The sequence below is a fragment of the Podarcis vaucheri genome (assembly GCF_965113315.1).
Source record: "Podarcis vaucheri genome assembly, chromosome: 12".
NCBI lineage: Eukaryota > Metazoa > Chordata > Lepidosauria > Squamata > Lacertidae > Podarcis > Podarcis vaucheri.
Window position 1 is genome coordinate 44,285,022 of NC_138750.1, and position 26,685 is coordinate 44,311,706.

Sequence of the window (26,685 nt, forward strand, 5' to 3'; positions counted from 1 at the left end):
TAAAAACAGACAAGGTTTGCCTGTGCAATCAAAACTTCTGCTTATAAAAATACTTGTGTCTAGCACTTGAGTTGCTGAACAGCTGTAGAGTGTGTATTATTTTAATTAAACACAGGGAAGACAGGATGCTGGTGATCATGGGTTCCTGCAGTGTCAGAATATGCAGCTTGTTCTGGGCAGAGTTGTGGTCCCTCTGAAGCAGCTCATGTACAAATTTGGGATACTCGCTAACATAGCCACTGCTACCTGTGCATCCAAGGAAAACTATCAGGGGTGCCTTTCCCTAGCTACAGCTTGTTCACTAGCGTGATTTCCTAAATATGGTTGGCCTGGCATTAGTTACTCATAGCATAGTTTGGTTACTTCCGGACTAGATTACTGTAATGCTGTCTATGTGGAGTTGCCTTTGAAAACCAGAGACTTCACTTAGAACAAAATACAGCTGCCAGACTCACTCCCCCCCCCTTGGAGAAAATGGAATGGAAAAGATGGTTATTTGGGAATACAGTTGGGCAGGCAGGAAGGTTAAGTTCCCACGTGTGACTTCTTACTGGTATTTAGTTGTGAGATCTATCCAGGCTTGAACTAAGGCACTTACCAGCAACATTTTCGGTTTGGTAAATTAGAACTCTCCACATCTCCTTAACTAGGAAACAATGCTTGCAGCCTGATTCCATGCAGAATTAGACAGACTGTCTTGCCAGAGTGGTGCATGCTTTAGTTATCTCCCACTTGCTCTACGTTGGGCTACCTTTGAAGGTGACTCGGATACTGCAGCTAATCCAGAATGCGGCAGCAATACTGATGACTGGGAGTGGTCACCAAGACCATATCACACTGGTCTTGAAAGACCTAGATTGGCTCCCAGTACGTTTCTGAGAACAATTTAAAGTGTTGGTGGTTGTTGTTGTTTAGTCGTTTAGTCGTGTCCGACTCTTCGTGACCCCTTGGACTAGAACACGCCAGGCACTTCTGTCTTCCACTGCCTCCCGCAGTTTGGTCAAACTCATGCTGGTAGCTTCAAGAACACTATCCAACCATCTCATCCTCTGCCGTCCCCTTCTTGTGCCCTCCATCTTTCCCAACATCAGGTTTTTTCCCCAGGGAATCTTCTTTTCTCATGAGGTGGCCAAAGTATTGGAGCCTCAGCTTCATGATCTGTCCTTCCAGTGAGCACTCATGGCTGATTTCCTTAAGAATGGATGCGTTTGATCTTCTTGCAGTCCATGGGACTCTCAAGAGTCTCCTCCAGCACCATAATTCAAAAGCATCAATTCTTCAGCGATCAGCCTTCTTTATGGTCCAGAGTGTTGGTACTGACCTTTAAAGCCCTAAACGGCCTCAGCCTACTATACATGAAGGAGCATCTCCACCCCCACCCTTCAGCCCGGACACTGAAGTCCAGCTCTGAGGGCCTTCTGGTGGTTCCCTCCCTGCGAGGTTGCAGGGAACCAGGCAGAGGGCCTTCTTGGTAGTGGCGCCCATCCTGTGGAATGCCCTTCCATCAGATGTCAAGGAAATAAACAACTGTCTGACTTTTATAAGACATCTGAAGTCAGCCCTGTTTAGGGAGATTTTTAATGTTTGATATTTTATTATGCTTTTAATTGTGTTGGGAACCGCGGTTTTAGGTGCACCTAATCTGCAGAGGATTGGATTGCTAGCACCGCCAGGTGATGGAGGCTGTTAGCAATGTGTGCATTTGTGTTGGGTCAGGAGGGAGCTGTACCCTGCTCTTAGTAGACAGAAGCAGGTAGTAGCCCATACATTGAATCTAGGGTGAAGGAGGAAGGGATACCGGACATTTTAACTGGACAGCAAGAGACAGGCCCTCAAAACAGTTGTTTTGCACATAATGCAAAGTGCTACATAAACTAGCAGAAGCAAAATGCAAGCTCACAAATTCACCCCTCTTCCAGCATTGCTATGAGAAGGAGATTGGAAGCATCTGTTTCCTGTTTTAAGCTAACTGCACTACATCATGTCTGAACTGGGGAAACACTGATTAAACATGGTTTTGTTACAAATCATAAACCACAGTTTGATTCTGATTTGTTTCAACAAGCCATCATTTAATGTTGTGTCCAAAACATGTCATTCATTGTCAACAGCCTATTTGGAGGTTGTGCCATTTAGCTGAGCCCTAGCAGTGGCAAAAGAAAGAACCTAAAAACAGACATCTTTCTGTGTTTGGGAGGGAGCTTGTGCAAGAGAAAGGGAATGGCAGTACAGAGGTAGGTATTAAAGAGGACCTGAAACATAGGGGTGTGGTGCAACATTCACCAGCCTAACAGGAGGCATGCCTAAAAACTATACTGTTGGCACCTGTGGCCATCTTCCCATCATTCCATTCAGAAGCATGGGTGTTTGGCCATGGATTGGGGGAATAAAATTAACAAAATATTGGCAGAACATGTTGCTTGCTGTGCCTGTAATAATTTTGCTTAGTTTTGCATTTAAACAAATTAAGTTATGATTAAAATCCAGATATTGAATAAAGACATTTTAATTGGCTTGGGTTCTATATCTCCTTTGTGTTGGTTTTCATAAAAACAATACCTGCTGAGTTAGGAGTATACATTAATGTAAATGTGCATAGACATGCAGATTCAACAGTACAATCCTATGCATGTTTACCTTAAAGTAAGTCACACCATGTTGAATGTACTAATTCAAGGTAAATTTGCATGAGAGTGAGCCTTTAATAGTAGAATAGTTGGACATAAACAATAAAGAAATATACAGCTAGACAGATCTACAATTTTTGCTGTCTAAACTGAAATAATTTTTAAAGCAAGGGCCTTCCCTGTTTTAGAATATAGAACACAGATGAGCAAAATCTGGAGCTGCAGTTCATTCCTTTCATGCTAACATGCTATATCTCTGACACTATTGTGTCTGCTTTATGTTGTTGGAGTTGTCCTGTGTGGCAAAAGGTCTGTTGCAGTCTTGCCAGCAGGGCGAAGAAGTCTGGCTGTGCCAAGTTTGCAATAAACAGTACAAATAATCACACTTAGATTCAGTGGCTATTTCAGGAGTGGTGGTCCCAAAAGGTTTCTCTGGTTGGTCTTGTTGGGGACTTTTCAGCTTGTGCAACCTGAGGAAATGGACAAGCTATTTGGAAAGATGAGAGCTACCACATGCACTCTTGATCCTTAACCTTCCTGGCTTATTAAATCTGTCAGGCAGTTGGTTCAGATAAGATAGTAAATCCTTTATTGTGGGAGGGAGAAGTTCTAATGACCCTGAAGGAGGCTGCAGTGAAAAACCATCTAACACATAATTTACTCCCCTCCACATGCTTTTTCTTCATGTTATCAGTATAATTGTGGTGTGTGTGTCATTTTGTTGCCATTGCTTAGCAGTGATTTGACTCCTAATTGTCTACTTCAGATTGCCAGAAATCTACCAGTAAATTCCTATCTACCTTTGGTCCATCGTGTATTGAATTTTTCTTACCTGGTTAAGGTGATGAACATGCGATGACAATATTGCGCTAGGTTTTCTTGGATGAAACTGATAATTGGGATCCTTTCCAATCTGGTTTCCAGGCTTCGTTTTGGAACTGAAACTGCTTGGTTGCCTTGGTAGTGGTTGTTTACTGGGTGATAAAATGCGGGGCGGGGAGTTGGCATTCGTCTGTCTGGAGACAATGGAGTGTACCTCCAGGGTTGATGTCAGACCACACAGAAGTGACCTAGGGGCACAAGCCTGGGCAGTGTGTATGGAGGAGGTCCTGGGCTATCCAGAAGACAGAACCCCTGATGTGGTCTAAAGGAATTAAAGTAATACGCTTGGCACCAGCTTGGCTACAGGGGTTGCTAGGAGGTGGTGTACAAGGTGCAATCCAGCTGTTTTAGGGACTTCACTCCAGATTTGTGTATGATTTATTCCATAGCCTTTTCTTCCAAAGATATCTCACAAAGCAGTAGAGGTTTAGGATCAGAGTTTTCCTTCTCCTGGGTGGACTACCTTCCCAGGTTCACAAGTCCCATCTGCCCCTCACCTCCCTCTGCAGCACTTGCAGAAACCTCCTTCTTGGCTGTAGGACCCACTATTGGTCTCATCCGCTCAATGCACTGGAGCCTATCTTTGCATGCAGGGGAAGTCCCTAGTTCACCTGGTTTAGCCGGCCTGTTGAAGCAGTTTCCTGGGGTGTGGCCGCTGCCACATGCTGACAGCTTCTAGGAGCCAGAGGTGAGAGTAGAGTGCCAGGTGGGAACCAAAGGTAGACACCCCAGAAGGAGCATGACCTGTCCCCTACAATAGGTATTATCTCTCACTTAATGCCCCATATACCCTTCCCCTAAACCTCTGGGAAGTGTATCCCTGTTAATTCCCTTAGTCCTCTTGGTAGCTTTTGATGCCATCAGCCATTGTATCCTTCTGGGTTATTTCTCCAGGTTAGGAGTGGGGAGCCCTGTTCTGAAGTGTGTGCTCCAGAACATCATGCTGGGAGACTGCTAACATGACCATTGGCCTGTGGGATGGTATTTCAGCATGTCTTCCATGTTTTAACATCTACATGAAACAGATGGAAGATGCTTTCTAATCTCAGGGCAGCAATGGAAATACTGAATTGTAGACAGGCAGCTGTTTTGGCCTAGATGAGGGTAAACAAACTGACAATCTGGACAAGATGAAATAATCATGGATTAGGTATTCTGTCTGTTCTGGAGGTGCTTGCAGTCCCACTGAAGCATCACGTTTGAAGTTTAGGAGTTCTCTTAGGCTCAGATATGTGCTGGATGCTAAGGAGCAGGCAATGACCACGAGTGATTCTGTCTTGAATGCAGACTGTGTCATTTCCAGGAGAAATTAGACCTAGTGTCAATCATTCATGCTCTTGTCAGCACCCTGTTGAATTATTATTACAATGCACTCTACATGGAGCTGCCATTGAGTACAGTCTGAAAGCTACTGTTGGTTCACAATGTGGCTGCCCAGATCCTGACAGAGTGCTTGTTTATATTGCTTTCAGGTTCAATTTAAGGTGCTTACTTTGATCTTTTAAAAATCCCTAAATAATGTGGGACCAACTATTGGGAATCACATTCCTCCATATGAACCTGCTTGGGACTTTAACACCACTTCATAGATTTCTTTTGGTTCTGCTGCTGTCTGAAATAGGTTATATGAGGACCCAGGAAAATGTGGTGTTGGCAAAAAGCCTCACCACACCCCTTTCAGTGGGCAGTGAAGATTATTTTAAGCAAGTTTTTGTAAGATTCTGACTTTATCTAGTGTTTTGCTGCTATTTTTAAATGCTCTACTGTGGTTTTGCTATAATTTATTGTGGCTGCCAGTGAATATTTTATCTCTGTGTTATGCTTAAGCAGCCTTGTGTGCATGGTTCAGTAATATAAATAATAAGCATTCTGAGAATGTTTTCCTGCCTTGTACATTTATCAGTGAGCCATGGGACCAGTATTAAGAAGTTGGTGAAATCATCCCATTCATGAATTGGAAGTTATGTTACTGGGTTCTGATAAGGTGAAATGCTTCAGCAGATGCATGTGAGGCAGAACTTGGTACAGAGTAAGATGGTTGAAAGTAGGAAGTGGTAGCATAATACTAAAATGTCACTTATTTTTCTACTTGACTAGATGTAGTACTGCTTGGGAAAGAAACTGGGCCACTTGCATTCTTCCATTCTTGTATTTCTTACCTTTATCTAGAAGATGCTTGGCAAAAATTTGTAGCCTTTGCTTTACCAAGGGTACATGTACCAAGCATAACTCTTATATATAATTCAGGGGAATCTTTTTGTTTCCTTGCCTGTTCTCTGTTGAAGTTCCTCCCAACCTTAATCTTTACCCTGCACTTCTTATAAGCATGTATGTACACAGCCAGAGGGAAGAACAAGCCCATGCTGCTGTGAGAAATATACTGTGTTTTCTAAACAACTGTTTAGGTGGAGTATCTCCATCCTGAAGAGAAGCATTACAATTATTTAATTATGCATACATGTATGCATACATACATACATACATGCATATATACCCCGCCCATCTGGCTGGGTTGTCCCAGCCACTGTAGGCAGCTTCCAACACACATAATAATAAAACATCAAACATGAATAGTAACAATCTAATCCAATATAAAAAGTGACAGTAACTTTAAAATAATCAGTTTATATAAAATAAAGCAATATTCAGGAATCCAATAGTAAACAGTAAAATTAAACATCAGCACATAATAATTAAACAGTTTACACCTACCGATTACAATAAAGAATTACTAATCTATAATCATTAAAAAATAACAGCGAATCACAATGCATAAAATACAACAAAACATACAAAATGGTGTAAAATGATCAAATTGAGAAACAAGGACACACAACTTACAAAATTATTTTTTAAAAATATCCCTGAACTCCTCTTTTCCCAGCTGCTTCTTTTGCTCTCAAAAGTCATGGACTTCCAGGGCTGGAGGGTGGGGCAAGGCAGATGGAAGATCCATTGCCTGCAGAAAGTCTCTCTCCTCTCACTCCTAAGGTAGTGGAGGAGCTATATTCTCCCTCCCCACCCCCTCGGTATAGAATAGTGTTAAGAGCTCTTGCTGTGCCCTCTTTCCATGTTGGTGTCTACTCTTGGGAAACTGGGTTAGCATTCACGGGGTGAGGTGACATTTATGGTTCATGCATTTTTGTAAAACTCAGCAGTACAGGAAAACATAGTGCTACTATGGCTCCCACATTTCCAGAGCAATGCAAATTTTGAGCCCTGTAAATGGTGTCTTTACGGCCACTGATAAAACATAGTGGTATCCTTTCACTATTTTTCTACCAAGAGAAAGTTTACTTGTGCAACAGTGACAGAACTGCTGTGATCATCTGTAGGGGATGCTTATTAAGCTAAGTAATAAAATAAGTGCTTTGTTTTAGGTTTGGATTACTAATATACAGTTGACTCACAACTTCTGTGCGAGTTACTTTCTATGTATGGCATGTAAAGCTGAAATAACCCTGAATCTGCCCCCACCCAAGCATCCCTACCTTTCTGAAGCTGGCGGTCTGAGCAGGCCTTTGCCCTCCATGCAAGGTGGAGAGCTTTTAAACTGTCCGCACATTTATGAATTTAATATGTGCAACATTAACTGGCCAGCCACCAAGTGTGTAAAGCTGTGATTGTGGAAGTTAAATGCCATGCAGGGTGCAAGTTGGCTATAAAACTTTTAGAGAGGATGCTTTTGTTCTTTCTCCTAGTTCTTGGCATTGGCTTACTTTGAGAGAACTCAAGATGCTGCTCTCATTCTTTCAATAGAGAGCATTTGTTTTACAGTCATACCTTGGGTTAAATATGCTTCAGGTTGAACGTTTTCAGGTTACGCTCCGTGGTGACCCAGAAATAATGGAATGTATTTCTTCCGGGTTTCGCGGCTTGCACATGCACAGACGCTCAAAATGACGTCATGCGTGGAAGTGGCGAATTGCGACCCACGAATGCGCAGATGCGGGTTGCGTTCGCTTCAGGATGCGAACGGGGCTCCGGAACGGATCCCGTTCGCATCCAGAGGTACCACTGTATTTATAGCATAAAAGCATTTCTGGATACTACATAAGGTGGTAAAAAATAAAATTAGAAGTTTGGATAACTTAATGCAGGGGTAGGGAACCTCTGGCCTATGGGCTTCATTAGGCCTACCAGGTTTTTCTGTTTTACCTGCAATGCCATTTTGGCCAAGCCATGCCTATTTGCCCTGTACCTGATGTCACATCTTAGGAAATGTATGCTTGCAATACAAACACTATTTACTAAAATAATGCAAAATTGTAGTTTACATGTGATAGGCATTCAAAATTAGAAAACATAAGCTACGTGAGGTATGTTCATTCGCTTATTTTTTCAGTTTTGTTAATGTTTTATCAATTATAAATGTCTTATTGATTTGTTAAACATATAATATGACTTATGCTGTAATTCTGATGTTTTGCTTATTTTTTTGGTTGCTGGTTTGCTAAATAATATAATATAAATATAATACAGATTGCAATTGTTTTACTGATGATTTGTTAATTATATAATTTATGCTGTAATTGGGATGTTACTGTTACTTACTGTTTCTAAGCCGCTTTGGGATTCATTTGAATGGAAAGTGGCATAGAAATACAATGAATCAGCAATCAAATCAGATGTGCAGCAAGTAACAGTCTGGCTCAACCAAAATGAGATTTGAAGGCACTGCTGATCAGAGGTGCTTGCTGATTGTCTGGTCTGGAGGAGAGCTTTGCAAGACTTCACAAGACTCGATAGTCTGCTGATCGTTGGGTCTTGTGAAGCCCTTTGCACTACACTGAGATTGAATTGATTATTTGATAGGCCTGTCATATAACTGGGTTCTTTATATTGGTGATTACAAGACTAATTAACTTATTTGATTAAAAAATACCGCTGTAAGTATGTGATGAAAGTTGTGTAGGAACACAGAAAATAAGATGCAAGCAAATATGGTTGACTTGTATTCAGTTAATGCAGCAGAGTTGAGAAATGATAGTGCTTCTGTAGTGTTTTTGTTTTGATGACTCAGCTCAGCAACTGCTTCAGTAAGTGTGTTGTAATGTTGTTTAGCAATTAGCAGGTTTAATATTCAGCATTTCCAGTAATTATTGGAGAAGAAATATAAGAGCTACCTACCTGAAATTCATTTTTGTAACTTCTGTTTTTGAACACGATACCGTAACATTTTAAAAATACCAGTCCGTTTAGACATGCTTACAAATAATAAAGAAAAACTGGTAGTCTGTGGCTTGAACACCTGACTTGATTCTGGCCTAGAAGCCTCACCAAAAGCTTCTACTAATTCTTGTGTCTTTTTCTTGGCATCAGTGGGAACAAAGCTAGTTAATACAACGTTGTGCTCTCTAGACTTTTATCTAGTGGTTGCTATGTTTCATAAAACCCTTTATATAGCTTCTTTACAAAAGCAGGCACATTTACCTTTTTACTTCTGTACTATTTTTAATGATTTTCCAGGTTTTATCATTTATGTGTTCCGCAATTGGGATTACTTATGCACGGTGTTCTGCTGTGCATCGTGTCTTCATATGAAGATGCTTCAGAATACATTTAACCATTTTAAAGAAGCCTTTATTCAGATCTTTACTGTTGAAAGAAAAAGAAATATTGCACTTTAAATGACTGATATTTTATTACAGTGGAACCTTGGGTTACCTACCATCCGCCTTATGAATGCTTTGGGTAACGAGCTCCGCTAACGCGGAAGTAGATTCTCCTGGTTGTGAACTTTGCCCCAGGATGCGAGCAGAAGTCGTGCGGTGGCAGCGGGAGGCTCCATTAGCGAAAGTTCGCATCATGTTAAGAACAGTTTCAGGTTAACAACAGACCTCTGGAATGAATTAAATTCGTACCCGGAGGTACCGCTGTATAGCATCTGTGGTTGAAAGTTAAAATTAAGCAAAATGTTTTCAACATTAGTTATTTGAGTTGTTAGTGATGAAGTTTGATGCTATTTGGGAAGTCTAAACTCTAAAAGAGAGAGCCAGTGTGGTGTAGTGGTTAAGAGCGGTAGTCTCGTAATCTGGTGAACCGGGTTCGTGTCTCTGCTCCTCCACATGCAGCTGCTGGGTGACCTTGGGCTAGTCACACTTCTCTGAAGTCTCTCAGCCCCACTCACCTCACAGAGTGTTTGTTGTGGGGGAGGAAGGGAAAGGAGAATGTTAGCCGCTTTGAGACTCCTTCGGGTAGTGATAAAGCGGGATATCAAATCCAAACGCTTCTTCTAAAAGATCCAGTTGCTCTTTACACCAGGGGTGGCTAATCTGTAGCCCTCCAAATGTTGGACTCCAACCCCCATCTGCCACAACAAGCATGTCCAGGGGTTGGAGTTGATGGGAATTGTAGTTTCACAACATCTTAAGGGTCAAAGGTTCTCCACGTCTGCTTTACATAGTTTAAGATGTGATAGTATTGTAAAACATCACTTCCTCCCTCATCCAACCATTCACATTGGTTAGAATTAATACTGTTGTACCTTTTAAGGCCACAAAAGCATAATACAGACATTGAGCTTAATTATTATATATGATAGTAGTCCTTATCCATTTTATTAGCACCAATAAATCTCTTGCAGCTAAGGCTGTGATAGGGGAGTGATACTGGATTTATTTTCTAACAAGAATTTGAATACTGTGCGTGCAGATTAAAGATAATACAGAACCAGAAAGAGGTTTGCTTGAAATATATTTCAGTGTACAAAGAGGAACAATTTCCTTTTCCTATTTGAACATGCTGCTTTGTAGCTAATAAATCACAGCTTATGTATGTGGTATTAAACCATAGCTTGGGCTTGCTTGTTCTTCTCGTTCTTTCATATAGCTGGAAGGTAGGTCTTCTGTTAAGTTTTGATTCACTTTCAAAGAAATTTGGTTTTGTGTTACATATGAATTGAGGATTGTGGTTTTCAGCTAACAGTGATTACCAGTGTTCTGGCAATGAGCTACAAAACCATAAATGACTTGGGGCCTTTATACCTGAAGAAGCACCCTGGAAGCATTGATGGAGAGCTTCTGACCCTTGTTAGCATCCCATCTTTGTGTGTTGCACATAGTGTGATGTGGGAGAGAGCCTTCTCTTGTGGCACCCTGCTTGTAGAACATCTGCTTCACTTATTTGACTGGCATTAGTCTTGTTTTCATTTCGGCACCAGGTTAAACTTGGTTATTTGCTTAAGCTTTAGTAATTGTTAATCTCACTGATTAATTTGTATTGACTGTTAATTTTATGTTCAGATTATTTATTTTATCAACTCCCGGTTCATTGTTGGCTTTATTACAAGATCGGTGTAGCCTGCCCTGAAATTCTCGGATAGAGGACATACTATTTGATGTAAACTGTGGTGCTTAGCTCATACTTGATCTAAAGCCAAGATTCTTTGAAAGTGAAACTAAGTTCTGCAGAAGACTTCCTGACCCTGCAGAAGGAGCAGAGAAGTCCATTGACCTGATCGTTTACCCTTGGTTGGTGGAGGTTCATGCATATAATGCTGAACCATGGTTTAGCATTTTATGCAAACCGCACTTATATTTTGAGTAGCAGTAGAGCTTCTACTTCATAATGGATCTTAATCTATGGTTTGCTGCTTTAAAATGCTTTTCCTGGAATTCGATTGCTTCTTAGGCATTGCTATTTTGTCCTAGTCTTGCAAATGCATAATTTTTCCAGTATGTCCAATACTGGACAGTTTGCTGCTAGACAATCAGGGGGCTTTGCAGCTCAGTACAACATTAGAAATGCTGGAAGTTGATGGTTTCGAATAAAGAAAGAAATAGGCAGTTTTCAGGTAAAATATTGCATACTCTCATTTTGTAAGGCTATGACACTCCTGGTTCTCAGTCTTAGGTGTGAAGCCTGTTGCATCTACATCATGGAGGTGTTTGGCTTCCTAAAATAAAGCTTAAAAGAGGAGTTATTTCTGTTCCAGAAACTATGTCTGCACCTTTACAGAAGGTGTGTCCAGTGGTATATGCAAATAAGATTTCTGTTCTAGACCAGCCATTGTTCCTGCCTTGATGGCTATTGTTAATCCTTTTACCCAGAACCCAATAGCTGGATGAAATGGGTGTTAATCAGGGTTTGGGTGACATTGCATCAATCAATCAATCAATCAATCAATCAATCTGGTGTGATGCATAAGACCCCCACCCTTTTCACTTTGCAAACCTAAAATTTCAGGGGTCAGCAACCTTTTTCAGCATGCTGGTTCCTGGACTGTTCCCAGGGCGGATTTAGAAGGCGATTGGGCTGAATCTGGCCCCTGGGCCTTAGTTTGCCTACCCATGATCTAGATCAAAGAGTGAGACAACTGAGTTCTGTAGCATAGACAATGTGAGATTGGTGCTATCTGGTGTTTTCCTGCTGTCTTGAGAGATTATAAAGGGTTCCCTCAAACTTTCTCACACTAGAGCAACGATTTTCAACCAGTGTGCCGTGGCACCCTGGGGTGCCTTGAATGATGGTCAGGGGTGCCACGGCCAACACTAGCCTGTCCCCCCCCCTTGTGCTCTCGCATCTCTGCCTTCCAAAGGCTTGCACAGCTGTTTGTTGCAGCAGCTCTGACTACAAGCTCCCCAGGCAAACGGTGCCTTGGGGGCTGGCCAGGGGTGCTGGTTGTCAGGAGTAAGCAAGCAAGTGGACAGACAAGTCCCAGGCCCCTGTGGGGCAATGTGAGGAGACGTCTTTCTTTGGGGCAGAGACCAGGGACAGTAGCAGCAGCTGCCCGGAGGACTCCCGAGGAGAGGGAAGAGGAGCAGAGGCTGAGGGAATACTCTACAAGGGAGGGTGTTCTAAAAAGGGTGAGAGGCTGCTAGCTCTGCAGGCAAGGGGTGACATAACTGGGCACTTGAGCCCCACAGGGGTGCCGCAGAAAGAATATAGTTGGTCAAAGGAGCCGTGGACTCAAAAAGGTTGAAAACCTCTGCACTAGAGGATAACTGTGCCACCTCGTTCCCCTTCAGTTGCTATGGAGAGTGTTAGATGTTTTCCCTATCAGAACAGACAGGGTTAAGAACACTTTGGGCAGAAAGATTGTATAGTCTTCTAGATGAAGAGTTTCTTGCTTGCTTTTTTTAAATGAAGGCACTAGAGTTTTAGGATCCGTATTATTAGAGCAATGACTGTCTATCCTCCAGGGCCTCAAAAGCCAGTGGGATGTTTCCAAATGCAACAGCAAAAGAACCCATTGGTTCCTCTAGAGAGCTCCAGTCAAATTTGAATTGCCTCATGGGTTTTCATGAGGATGTAAGGTTTCTTTTAATGCCTCTGTGATATTTATATTTGGAAGCATTTTTTAAGTGTAGCAAGATAGAGTCCCAGTTTGCTCTTCTGAATAGCTGCAGTCCAAAATGAGTGAATGAATAAATTTACATTGTGAATTATTGAGGAGTTTGAAGGGTTTCCCTAAAGAACAGCCTTGCAGTTACCTTGCTAAGTAAAAATTAAAGATGAGCTTGTTTTTATCCCAACTTTCATGAGGCTTCTGTCTTATCCATTTCAGTGGCATAATCACCTCTCTTTTTACCAGAGTTTCAGTTCCCTGGCTAAAGGAACTCCTGGAATAATAATAACAATAATAATAATTCAATTTATTACCTGCCCTTCATCATCAGGTTCCAGGGTGAGTTCGAACAATTTTAAATTCAATTTTAAAACCGTGAAATCATAGCTTGGTATAGGGCTTAATTCTCTGTATTGTATGTGCAATACACCTTTTAATTATATATTATGCTGAAATCCTAAGAAGGAATGAGAAAACCCACTCCTGTTAGCAAATGGGCTTGACTGTATCAGGTGTGTACACCAAGGGGGGCGGGGATTATGTTTGTTGCTTGCAAAGAGCACAGAGTGTTTTCTATTGTACCTTATCAGATAGCAATTGGTATTCTCTTAATATTTTCCTCAATATTAAGGAATGTGCTTGGTAAATGAAATCTGGAATTCACAGTGTCCAGCCTGTTTTCTGGGTCTTCATGCCTTGATTACTTCATCTTAGTATTGTGAGCTTCTTAAATCCATATGTTGTATGTTAGCAAAAGTAGAGACTGGTGGCGTGAACCTGTTAATAGGCAAGCTTCCTGTAGAAAGACTTTCCTGTTGAAGAGCTTCTGGGCTGTTGCCTCTTTTTCTCCTGTTTTGTCTAGTGGAGCGTTTCTTACATTGATTTAAATCAGGGTTTCTGAACTTCTGAGTTCATTGTCTCCTTGTTGAACTTTTAAAGTTGCCATCAACCCACACCTCAATTACTAGGAATGTAAAGGAAATAAACTAAAGGAATAACAGTATATATACAACTTTTATTAGTTACCCATCACTATTACTAGGAATAGCAAATGTAAGAAAAGGAAATAGAACAAGTGAAAAGAACGATGAAACCATGCCATTCTGTGCATGCCCTTTATTTCTGAGCTTCATAGTTTCTGTTTTTTTGCTCTGTGCTATGTAAACTTACGTTACCCCCCTGAGAGTGCTGTTAGACTCAGGTCCTGCTTGCATGCTTCCCACAAGCATCTGCTTGGCCACTGTGAGAACAGGATGCTGGACTACATGGATCATTTCCCTGATCCAGCAGGTTGTTATGTTCTTATAGCCCTTTACAACCCCATGGTCTTTATTCACATCCTGCATCGTCCCATTTACCCCAGGAGGTCAATATAAACTGCTTTGAGAAACCCAGAATTAAATTACAGGGTGGAATTGCCCTGTTTTTCTTCTTCCCCACCCCTAGAGCTTCACATTCCTATTATATATTTATTTATAAATATATTCATAAAATGTTTGTTAAAAGTATGTATCAAACTTGAACTTTTCATGTCAAGAGCAAATTTGATATCTTTTTGATTCAGTGAGTGCGTGACACCTTGTCATCTTTATATGCTAGCAAATGAAACTTCCATTTTGCTAATATGAGCAGAGGTTTCCCAAATCCAAGTCTTGATTCAAATCTAGAGATAAGTGCTTGAATTCTACCAGGGTGAATTGATGTAAATTAAATAATGATTTAAATCAGCAAGAGAAAAAGTTGGAGTTCCCACTGATAACGGCAAATATTTATTAAAACAATGGTGTTTTATTTTACAACTAACAATAGTTACTGTATTTGTGTATAAGACCGTCGATCTCCTTAAAAAAGCTCAACAAGTTTGGATGCAGTAAATATATTGGTGCTTTGAATATTTAATTAAAAAAGCGAAGTTGCTCTGTTTGAAGTTAAAATATTGATTTCTTAATTTTGGGTTCAAAAAAATAGGGGTTGTCTTATACATGGGGGCATCTTATACACGAGAAGATACGGTATTTTCTTACAACCAGGCCTTTCATCTATTTATTTCATGTTATACATCTTACAGACTTTGTTTTTTTTATAAAAAACAGCAACAACCCCTATATAGTTCAAAATATTGCTGTACAAGTCTCTCCTATGACTGGCAGCCATGACAATTGATTAAGTACATCAGATTATTTTTATTTTTATTTTCTTTCCAGTTATGCTCCTTTATATTTCACTTTGCCTTGGCTTTGCAACCCTTTGGTTGCAAAGTAGCAACCAAAAATGAAATTCCAGTGACTGATAATTACTGGCAGACTAGAGCAGTTTATATTCACAAGGTGATGGTGGTTATGTTGAGCTGGTACAGTGTAAGGGCAGTATTCTACCAACTTCTCCATCAGCATAAGAATTGTCACTAGCACAATGAAACTTTGCCCATCCCCCTCTATGCACACCCCACCACCCCACCATTTCCCTGAATCTGTTCTGGGGGGTTGGGGAAAATCTAGAACAGATTTAAAGGGGTGTACGAGAAGGGGGAGAGTTCTTCTGTGCAAGCAGACAGCTTTGTGCTGATGAAACTACTTAGCACTAAATTGAATAAAATCCTAAGTATTCATACGTGAGAAATGATCAAATTGGCTCTTTTGCATAAAAGTCCTTTGGCTCAAATGTATCTGATAGAGGGTCTTGATTTGGCTTAGAGATTAACTGTAGTGCTTATATCTAGATATTTAATATTAACTTATTTAAAAGAAACGTTGGCTGAAATCCAACACAATGTGAGTTGGCATCTGCAATCTGACTACCCCTTCCTCTTCTGTCTGCCTGCAGTCCCCCACCCACCTGCTCCAGAGTTTTGAACAAGGCATAGTGTCAAGGGTTAGCTGCAGAGGGAAGAGACAAAAGGAAAATTGTGTTGTTCAAGCAGAAGTCTGTAACGTTGGCAGATACACAACTGAATACCACCCTTCGTATATATACTTAAAAAGCAACACACACCATTTTTATCCACCCTAATTCTCACAGCCCAGCATTTGTGAGTGTGTCTTTGAACTTATATTGCAGTGGTGGTCTTTAAGGCATACTTAATATTCTACATTTGACTCCCAGATTTTATAATGCTCCGATTTTAGATTGTTCTAGTGGTGAATGTGTTGACCTACATTTATGCTAACTTTTAGCTTTCAGAATAGAAATGGCCTGGCCATTTTGAAGTACACATAGTATTTTCTCATTTGGAAGGATTTTTGTGCAAATAAGTTGCCTAGTAGTATTTCATGGATTGTTGTAATTTAGCTGTCAATGTGGTACTAGGATTACTTTTGAATTAGGTGCTCCCATTTTGAGTGAGGAAAATGCACATTTCCTACTTTTATAGTAATTGCGGGTTTTTTGGATAATGATGTATATACTTCAGCACTCTGGATCATGTGAAAATGCCCTACTTTGAAATCTCTGTAAATAGGTAGTCTCAGATATTATTATGTATGAAAAACAGACTTAAATGGATTTTAAATGCCTTAATATAGATATAGGTTGAACAATAAGTTTCTCTTTGTGTTTTGTAGAAGTTTGAGTCATATTTAGGTAAAATCCTTTCTTTTCATTGGTTATATAGCAACTTTACAGGCTAATCCTATTTAGCTGAGCTAACAGAGCCATGCATAATTTTTAAGGGAACAGGAAACACTTCAAATCAATACATATCAGGATTATAATTTTATATTGGTCTGTCATCTGCTACATGATATAGTAAGCATTTTTACTTGTATCTGAAAATTAATATAAACCTTTAATTTTATTTTTTTAGGGACCAGTTACTCTCCACAAGAAAATTCTCATAACCATAGTGCTCTTCATAGCTCAAATTCACACTCTTCTAATCCTAGCAATAATCCAAGTAAAACATCAGATGCAGTAAGTATCTACGGTGAATTATGCAACTTTGTTTTACTTTATTTAACCCACAGACAGTGCTTTCTCTGGCTAATTTTCAATTAATGCAAATTATTAGAGCAAGACTGGTCAGACTGTGTTCCACATTCAGTATTTGAGTTCATAGCATGTAAATTGAGTGATAAATACATATTTCAGAAAGCTATTCTCTTGCATATTGTTTTGAACCCATTGTTTCTTCAAGTCTGGTATGGCAGTAGGTTTAAAAACTCTGGCAAATAGAACATTTCTAAGAGCCATGAAGGAAGATATAGGTGTACTGTTGGAAATATTTATACCCGTTGCAGATGTAACATTGGCGTGTGTTTAGGGAGTAGACTGTGGGATTGTGCATTCTGTCCCTTGGTTTGTCTGATTGAATGTTCAATTCCAATTTAAAGAAATTTGGACAATCCCAGATTCCTTTTCACAACATTGATACAACCCAGTTTGGAAACGGAATTTGGATTGTCCTCAGATTGAGCTAGAAGTAATTATGATCAGACTTAAACCAAGGCAGGTGGGAAGGCATGCACAAAAACATGATCCAGTGCTGGAAGTCTAGTTGGCATTGTCTGCACTGACCTTAAATCTCTATGAAGACAAGGGTTCCTCTTACTAAATTAAAGTATATGTTAAAGGACAAACTGGAAAGAGGGGTGGTGTTTTTGTGTGTGTATAATATATTAAGCTGATTCCATCACTTTTGCCCTCCCTTCCCCAAGTCCTATGATTCTGCAGATGACTGGTCTGAGCACATTAGTTCTTCTGGCAAAAAGTACTACTATAACTGCCGAACAGAAGTTTCCCAGTGGGAAAAACCAAAAGAATGGCTTGAAAGGTAAGTACTAATATAATAGGTGAAATGCAGTGTTGTACACTTGATATGATTTAACTGTTTGCTTTTTCCTCTCCAGAGAGCAGAGACAAAAAGAAGCAAGCAAAATATCTGTCAACAGTTTCCCAAAAGACAGAGATTACAGGAGAGAGGTGATGCAGGCAACTGCTGCTAGTGGGTTTGCTAGTGGAAGTATGTATGTTTTAATACAATAAAAAAACCTGCCTATCCATTTTCTATGCTTTGTCAGTAATTTCACATCAAAACAAATTTTACAGATATGCTAGACTTTATATGTGTTTTCTTGATGTACTTGTGCCTGATTCTTGCATAGACACTGAAATGGTTCCTGTGATTTATTTTATGAGCATGAATTGTACTCACAGTCCTTGCACAAAGCACCATAAACTGGTGCTTTCCCCCTTTTCTTCAATGACAAGTTCACCAGCATGTCTAAAGTTCTCTGTTTCGGTTGAGAATCAAGGTTGCTTTGTGTATTTATTAATTTCAAAAATGGGTCAGTTTAGGAATTGTTATAAATATTGCACATTCCACCTTTCTCATGAATTTCAAGCACAATTGTAATGTCAGTATTAAAGCATACTGAAGATTAAACCTTTCGTTCTTATATTAAAAATATTCTCCTACGTCCCTTTACAACTTCAATGTTGTGTAGGTTTGAATACAAATGCTTCTGAGTTTTCAGCCTTGGCGTAATTAATTTAGAGATGTGTCATTAGTTTTTATTATTTCATGCTGGAATACGAGATGCAAGTGTGTTTAGCTCCCTATAACCCTTGAAGGCAGTAATGTCATTGCTTCTCAATAATATTTTAGCAGCTTGTCCCCAGAACTGGTAGTTCCACCTCCCTCAGAAGATGAGGGGGTCCTGGTAGAGGGCAATCTTTGTGGCAGCCCCTCTTTCCTCCCCACAGTTGCATTTGGTTTCTTCACTATGTAGCTTTTTGCAAATGTTGAAGATACATCTCATTACCCTAGCCTTTTGACACCTGAGATGTGCGTTTCCTGTAATTGGAATCTGTTTTAACTTTTTAAATTTATTATGAATTGTTCAGATTGGGCTGTTCCTCTTGCAAAAGACTCAGGCAGGAGCACATAATTGTGTGAGATAGACTGCTTCTCAGTTTTTTCCTCCTGCCTAGGACAGAGCTCTCACTATTTTGTTGGCTGTTAGTCAGCAGAGTCCTCTTTAACTCCTTTCTTTGTTATTCTTTGTTACTTAGTAATCTTCCTCTTCTTTAGTTGTAGGATACTTTTTCCTGTCTTTGTTACTGTTTGGTGTCTGTCCATTTTTTTACTGTTTGGTTTCTGTCCTTTTATTTGTCCTCCACTGAGGTAAAAACAACAACCTTTGTCTCCTTGCTAAATATCTTTTGCTATTCTATGCTCAGTGTTTTACTTCTGTTTAATTCTTTACTACTGGTCTTTGTTTCTTGTTGCTGGCTGTTTCCGTTTTGGCGGTGCCTTTAACACCTAAGAAGTGTGTTTTTGGCCCACTCAATTCCTGTGATTGGAACTGTTTTAACTGTTTTTAATTTTATATTGTTGTAACCCTCCCTGGGACCTACTGCTAATAAATTTAACAACAGCAACAACAACAAATAATGGAATTTGGTACTGAAGCACTCAAACCTTTGTAGTGCGGCATTTGTAGATATAATATGAATATTAGAAAAGTTAAATTTGATAAGTACATCACAGCATTGAGTATTTTATGAAATAATGTTCATTCTTCACAATTGGAGCTAGAATAGGATTAAAGTTCAGTAAATGCAGATATATTTACTTGGTCAGTATTGGAGCTCTAATTTGGTCTTTTCCGTTTCTCATTGCAACATTGTGAATGATAAACAAAAGTGGAAGAGAAGCATTCCAGTGATGCCGCTAATATGCTCCCACAGAATATTTTGTCTCAGACAAGCAGACACAACGACAGAGACTACAGACTGCCAAGAACAGAGACTCACAGTAGTTCGACCCCAGTACAGCATCCCATCAAAACAGTGGTTCACCCATCTACTACCCCAAGTTCTGTTCCACCTAGTCCATTTTCTCTACAGTCTGACCACCAGCCAAAGAAATCGTTTGATGCAAATGGAGCATCTTCCTTATCAAAACTGCCTACACCCACCTCTTCCATCCCTTCACAGAAAACAGAGAGAAAAAGTTTGTCAGGTAAAAACGTTTTTGGCTTCTCCATGTTGTTACGTCAGATGACTATAGAATACACAACCTTTAGAGCTGTAGCCTGCTTGCCCTATGCCGAGGAGTTGAGGTTTACATTAACCATGAATTTTAAACCTAGAGCTCCAGCTCATATATTTGGTTGTCACCTAATGACATGTGTTGCTATTTTTATTTTTTTTGACATGACATTTTCAGTGATTTACTCATTTTCTTATATCTGAAAAGTATGCTTAAACATCAAATTGCTTCAAGCCTTTTCAGGAAAGCATAAGTGGTATAACTAGCTTGTTTGACATATTTGTGTGATTAGTATTCCTACACAGCCTCTCTGAAGCCACTGTGTTAAGAGATCTTGACACCTGGCATTGAAACTTTAGAATACTGTGGGATGTATATGATTGGTGCTCTTGTGTAAGCACAAGGTCTGATCCAGCAGCAGGTGTCCAATAATGGGGGAGAATGAGAGATTTTTGTCTAGGCCCTTCCCCCCTCCACCTGTATGTACATAATTTCATTTGTGTATTCTGAATGTCTCTGATATTCTCCAACATCAGGACACCTGACCAAATAAACTCTAATTTTGAACCTGTTTGACAAATGTGTGTCCTGTTCCTTGCTGATACCATCCAAATTATGTATGCTTACAATACTGTACAAACCCATACATTAAGGTTTTGCAGGTGCCACCAAATCCAGTAAGTTTCACTTCTGCAGGTAACATTGGTGGTGCTTTGCCCTTTCGGGAGTGATATAAAGACATTCGAAACAGGCTTTGGGTCTAAATTCAGGAACTGTATCAGTTACACTGTCTACAGGCATTATTAGATTTTTATGTTAAATATTAATAGTTTGAGCACAGGATGTTTGAGAGTTTGATAGATATTTTTTCCTGACAGTGCACAAAGTTTAGCAGATGCCCTAGGGTGTGCACGACATCTTTCACAAGCACAACACACCCATTGAATTTGCTATGTGCTGAGAAGTAGAATGGCTGTTGCATGAGTGGGCTGCCACAAATATCACCCTTTGCTTTTACTTTGTAGCATTGTTTTTATCTCATTAACCACTTTGGAAATTCAAGTGTTCTGTAATGCATTTTTTTTTTAAAAAAACAAAACCCTATATAATGGGAGAAATTTAAAACCAGCCACAAAATTTTGTATAATTTTGGCAAGTTTGATTTATTACTGTATTTAGAGTATGTGAAAGAATATGGGTCATGATGGGAAGAAACATAAATATCTCTGTTTCTTCAGAATCTATGTCAATGGACAAGTCTCTATCCCACTCGTGCACAACTCCTTCCACATCATCTGCTTCTGGGCTGAATCCAGCTTCTGCACCAACTTCATCGGCTTCAACAGTTCCTGTTTCACCTGTCTCACAATCCCCAATTCCTCCATTACTTCAGGACCCAAATCTCCTTCGACAGTTACTACCTGCTCTTCAAGCCACATTGCAGCTTAACAATTCAAGTGTAGATATATCCAAAATAAATGAAGGTAAGACAGATTTTTAATAGTTTGTCCTAATACTGTATTGAACAGAGTGATTACATATCTAGAAGTTACACTTCTACATAAGGTAGATTTAAAGTCTTAGTTTAATGCAATGACTGTATCGTGCACTTTGCAAATATGTGTCCAAGCGAACATTTACTAAGGTGATGGGCAGGAAGGAAAGATTTACAGGGATGAATTAGAGACATAGAGACTGACTTGGAAAAATATGAGGGAGTAGGGGAGAATCCAGCTGGTGATTCCCTGCTATAAATGCCTGCCACCGTATCCGTGTAACATGACAAATGGGGTTGGGAACCTCCATGTTTTTCTGCCTTTTATCTTGCATGAAGCCAAGACTGGCTGTATTAATGAATTGGAAATTATTTTCAATGTACTATTTGCATTGAGCTTAGGGGAAAGTGGGGGCAACAAATGGAACTACTTGCATTTCAGCCAGTGAAAGTTGATTAACATCTTAAATTTGATTTTAGTACAGTGCATTTTAAACTGCAGTGCTGAACTTAACCATTGAACCCAGCGTGGCATACATCTTAGTAGAACACACACAGGATTGCACTACTGCAGATCCCTGCAGATTCCTACAATTGCTGCTGCACTTACAGGAATAATGTGTACAATTCTGGTCACTGCAGCTCAAAAGATAGATCTGGAAAACGGGATATTCAGGACTTTTTAGTTTTGGGGAAATGGAAAGTAGAGGAAGTCATGATAGAGGAGAATAAAAATGTGTAGACTGGAGAAAGTGGATAGAGAGAATTTTTTCTCACTTAACATTGAATGAAACGGAATGTTGGAAGATTCAGGACCAAAAAAACAACAGTGCCACTTTGCATAATACATAGTCTTATCCTCCATTACTTTGTCATTTAACTATCAGTGGCTATTAGTCACAATGTCTATGTTCTGCCTCTACTGTTTGTGCCAGTATACATCCGAATACCAGTTGATAGAGAACAGAAATGGGGAGAGTACTGCTGCTCTCATGTGCTGCTTTTGGGCTTTCCTTAAACATCTTGTTGGCCACAGAGAGAACAGGATTTTTACTAGAGGGACCTTTGGTCTGCTGCAGGTTCTTATGAGAAACTGGATCAGGAACTTAGTTTTAGGGAATACAGTGGTGCCCCACAAGATGAATGCCTCGCAAGACGAAAAACTCGCTAGACGAAAGAGTTTTCCGTTTTTTGAGTCATTCCGCAAGACGAATTTCCCTATGGGCTTGCGAGTTCTTGCGAGTTTGTTTCCTTTTTCTTAAAGCCGCTAAGCCGTTAATAGCCGCTAAGCCGTTAATAGCCGCTAAGCCGCTAATAGCCGTGCTTCGCAAGACGAAAAAACCACAAGACGAAGAGACTCGCGGAATGGATTAATTTCGTCTTGCGAGGCACCACTGTAGTATTTTCTTTCAAAAATAAGTACTGTAGATACACTGTTGCTGCTTTTCAGGGAATGAAAGTGGTAATCTTAATTTGTCTGTTAGTTCTTACAGCTGCTGTGACACAAGCTTCTCTACAATCTATACTTCATAAAATTCTCACTGCTGGACCATCTGCTTTTAATATAACTTCCCTGATTTCTCAAGCAGCACAGCTTTCCACACAAGGTATTTTGGAAGCTTCTTTTTGTCTCCGTGTAAAATTGCCTTGTACGCTATTAGACTTCGGTTCATTTTACTGTAGAGGGATTCAGTTAGGAAAAATGTATCAAGTGTTAGTCCTAGTCAGAGTAGACCAATTAAAATAATGGACATAACTAACTTATATAGATATAACCTTTAAAGTCAGATTCCTAAAGGGTGTTCAGAAAAGCTGGTAGCTTCCACTGCAGCAACAATTTGTTGTTCTGTTATTCTGAACATATTTATGGAGGATGAGATTCAATTGTTTGATGCATTCAGTCCAAATGTTTCTGGACCAGCCAAGCATAATAGCATTCTAAATAATCAGCATTTACTAAAGCAAACAAAATTGACACTGCATACATTCTGTTGGACTGAGCTGCATGTGTGAAGATGTTGTTATTTCTCTTAACAAGTTTTATTGCTTATTCAGATTCCGGAAGGGGAGACCAAATCTATTCCAACTATAAAAAAGCTAATACTGTAGTGATCTAGTTCAAGTTCTTACTATGCGGTACTTACTATGAATACCTAAAATAGGTTATCTAGAAAACTCCTGCTATGCGCTATATTACTTTGAACTTAGTGGAAGCATTGGGAGTTCGATTAGTTCTATTAAAAGCTAATAATCATAAGCAGAAAATGATCCTGACTAAAATTAACTTTCTTTAGTTTTTGTTGTTTGGTCTTCTGGGTCTATCTAGGGACAAAATGCCCTCACTGAAAAAAATTGAGAGCTGAAATTAGAACTTCTTAAAGAGAGCTCTGTGGTCAGTGGTAGATGTCAAAAATTAAGTAGTGCATGGCCTAGAGGCTGCAACTAACAAATTGAATAATTAATAATATATATTGGAAAATACACTTTGCATTTGCAGGTATATAAGTATTTTGTTTGCCATTTAAAAGATCCCTTTGCCCCCCAGTCTAAAACTGGCTCAGTGTGTGAAGTGGGAATTATTATGCCCATCAATTATTATTCATATGCAACTTGACTGCCTGCTACTTTAAAGTAAGCTTTTTTGTGTAGTTCCACATGATATACAGTATATTTTCAGACTCTTCATGGGCAAATATATTTGACTATGCATGCCATGTGATAAGCCAGACTATGGCTCGCTGGGATCACATGAATATGTGGTCTCCTAAAGAGGAGTTCAGTTGTTTTGCTCCTCCCCAACCCTTTTTATTCCCATGCTAAGCTAAATCAAGATTTGGCTTAGCGTGGCATCGAAACCAGTGCTTGTGGTCAAGTGCTCTCCTTGCTAACCACAAACTATAGCTAAGGTTTGTTCCATGACTTAGCTTAGTGTGGCACAGGAGTGAAAAAGAACAAGGACAGTATGTACTTAAATTGCTTGTTTAATAGTTTGGTCAGTCTGAGGCTGAAGCATCTGTGTATGTAAGTACAGGATTTACACTCGATTATATAAATTGGTGTGTGAGGCTTTAAATAGTTAACTTTAAGTAAAACCATTTAAGCAGTGAAAATTCCATACAGATTTAGGTGCTGAAGTAGCAAAAGATAGTCCAAAGCTTTTAAACCCTTCAGCACCTAGTTTCAGCAAACAATAGAACGGCATCATCTGGATATGACTCCTGTTACAGCATAAAAAGTTGCTGAGTTTGTAATTCTTAGTCCTTCATGGAGCAACTGTTTTATGTCTCTTGGCTTTCTCATTTGGTCACAGCTCCTCTTCCCCCTTCCATTGCTTAAGTCTTCCAAGCTTTATTTCCTAAGAATACTTAAAAAAAATACTTAGATTGAGTAAGATTTTTAAAAATTGTCATGGTCTTATTTACAGCTCAGCCATCTAATCAATCCCCAATGTCTTTAACATCGGATGCCTCATCACCAAGGTCATACGTATCTCCAAGGATAAGTACGCCTCAGACTAACACAGTTCCTCTGAAACCTTTGATAAATACACCCCCTGTATCCTCACAGCCAAAGGTAAGATTTTAATGAGTTACAGCAGGAGTAAAACTCTGCTTCTGTTGTTAAAGCAGACACAAGACTCCAACATTGTAATGTTTTAAATATTTCTTAAAAAATATTTTTGGCTGTTTCTTGTATTAAACAAGAAACCCAAAGGATAAGAATCTCAATGTTTAGTATTTCAACAGTTTTCATTAGATGACCTTTAATGGATGCTCTAGTTTCTGGTGGAAAAAAACAAGTTGCTTTAATTATTATTATTTTAGTCTATAACTGTCACTGGTTGGACTTGGTAACAAAGTGGCTAAGAGTGAGCTAGGAATTCCCAGTACAGATCTTGCCTTCGTTTTATTGGTAGGCAGCCTCAAGCAAACCACTCTCATCTTCTTCTACCTTCAACATGGGCATAATAATAGTGGCCTACTTTAAATGTTAGCAGGATTTCTTTTCCAAAAAAATATTAGTCAATATTCTGTGCTTACTTAGCACAGTCCTTATCGGGCTTTGTGGGAGGAGGTTTAGACAAACTGGTGTCCATCTATTACATTATTAGTTCTCTACAATAATTTTAATAGACAGCTTTCACTTCTGTCCTTTCCATACCACCCACAGTTCTCTGAGCAGTTTGACAAAGTCTAGCATAAATTTTATCATATCAGCCAGTCCCAGTTAATCTAGCTGTCCTTGTTGGCATCCATCTATCTTGGGAAACAATGGAGGAGTGCACCTTTGGGGTAAAGTCAAATTTTGAAGAGTTACAGCATCTGCTGTGACTGTAGAGACCAATAAAGAAGAGACATGTTTTGTTGCAGCTAGGGCAGATGTGTGTGGTTGTGGTGCTTCAGATGCACCATGGTCTGTCTCCAGGCACTGAAGTAGTCTGCAAGGGATTCCCACATGGCAGGATTGATGTTGCCAGCCTTGTTTGCAGGATAATTGAAGATCATGGGCTGTTTTGAAAGTTGGAGTCTTGTATAATGCACTAACGTGGTGCCTATACGGCTCCCTCCTCCTGCTGAAATTAGACTTAAAAGAAGCATTCTGCTGTAGCCAATAGACTAGGTTGAGGTGTGTGCTCAGTTGTGGTGTGTGTGCTGCCCACAACAGTTTCTGGGGTTTGCAAAGGTGTCTATTGGCAGTCCCTGCTGTAATTCAACTAGGAAGTTACCAATAACAATAGCAAAGTACCCGCTGTCCTTGTTATATATCTGTCTCTTCCTCTGTCCTTTTAAAGCAGCTCTATTCCATTCCAGTTTTCAGATTTATCCTCCCAACAGTTGGTCAGCATTCCGTCAACACTGAACATGCTTAGTCTGTACTGAACTGTGTCTTGGTCCCTTAAATATTGTAATAAAGTTTTTGTTTTTGTAGGGGTACTTCTGCTAACCTTAGGATTAGCCTCTGTCTTCTGATACCTTCTTTGTATGGGGATTGTGTGTGTACAGTTTTGAGTATCTTTGTTCATGCAATTTGAGTTAAATTAAATTAGAAGACATCCTTCCTTCCATTTCTGTGTACTATGCCTGAAATAAGTTGCAGGAGGTATCCCACTTCTAATCCTGATTGATAGCCTTCAGTTTAAGGTTATTTGAAGTAATACTGAAATGTGGTCAAATTTTGAACTTTCAGGTTACTACTTCAGGTGTTAAGCAAGGACCAGTTTCACAGTCAGCATCTCAGCAGCAAGTGATTGCTGACAAACAACAAGGTCATGAACCTGCTTCTCCTCGAAGTCTTCAGCGTTCAAGGTATATATTACATTGGTATTGGCTTTTGACTTCACCATATCCTATTCTACCATGTGTTGCTTTTTGGAGCTGCATGCTCTCATCTGCAAATACTG

The 26,685-nt window shown here is 39.7% G+C and overlaps 1 protein-coding gene across 4 annotated transcripts in view; it reads left to right on the top strand.

Annotated features, from left to right (window-relative positions):
- WAC (WW domain containing adaptor with coiled-coil) overlaps positions 1-26,685 on the top strand; it is a 44,899-nt gene that overhangs the window by 10,164 nt on the left and 8,050 nt on the right. For all 4 annotated transcript variants that reach the window (XM_082193789.1, XM_082193790.1, XM_082193791.1 and 1 more), the window contains exons 4-11: positions 16,601-16,707; positions 17,451-17,566; positions 17,643-17,755; positions 19,442-19,759; positions 21,028-21,273; positions 22,769-22,891; positions 24,709-24,857; positions 26,472-26,590. In XM_082193789.1, the coding sequence (XP_082049915.1) occupies positions 16,601-16,707; positions 17,451-17,566; positions 17,643-17,755; positions 19,442-19,759; positions 21,028-21,273; positions 22,769-22,891; positions 24,709-24,857; positions 26,472-26,590 (1,291 nt within the window). The remainder of the gene's footprint in view (positions 1-16,600; positions 16,708-17,450; positions 17,567-17,642; positions 17,756-19,441; positions 19,760-21,027; positions 21,274-22,768; positions 22,892-24,708; positions 24,858-26,471; positions 26,591-26,685) is intronic.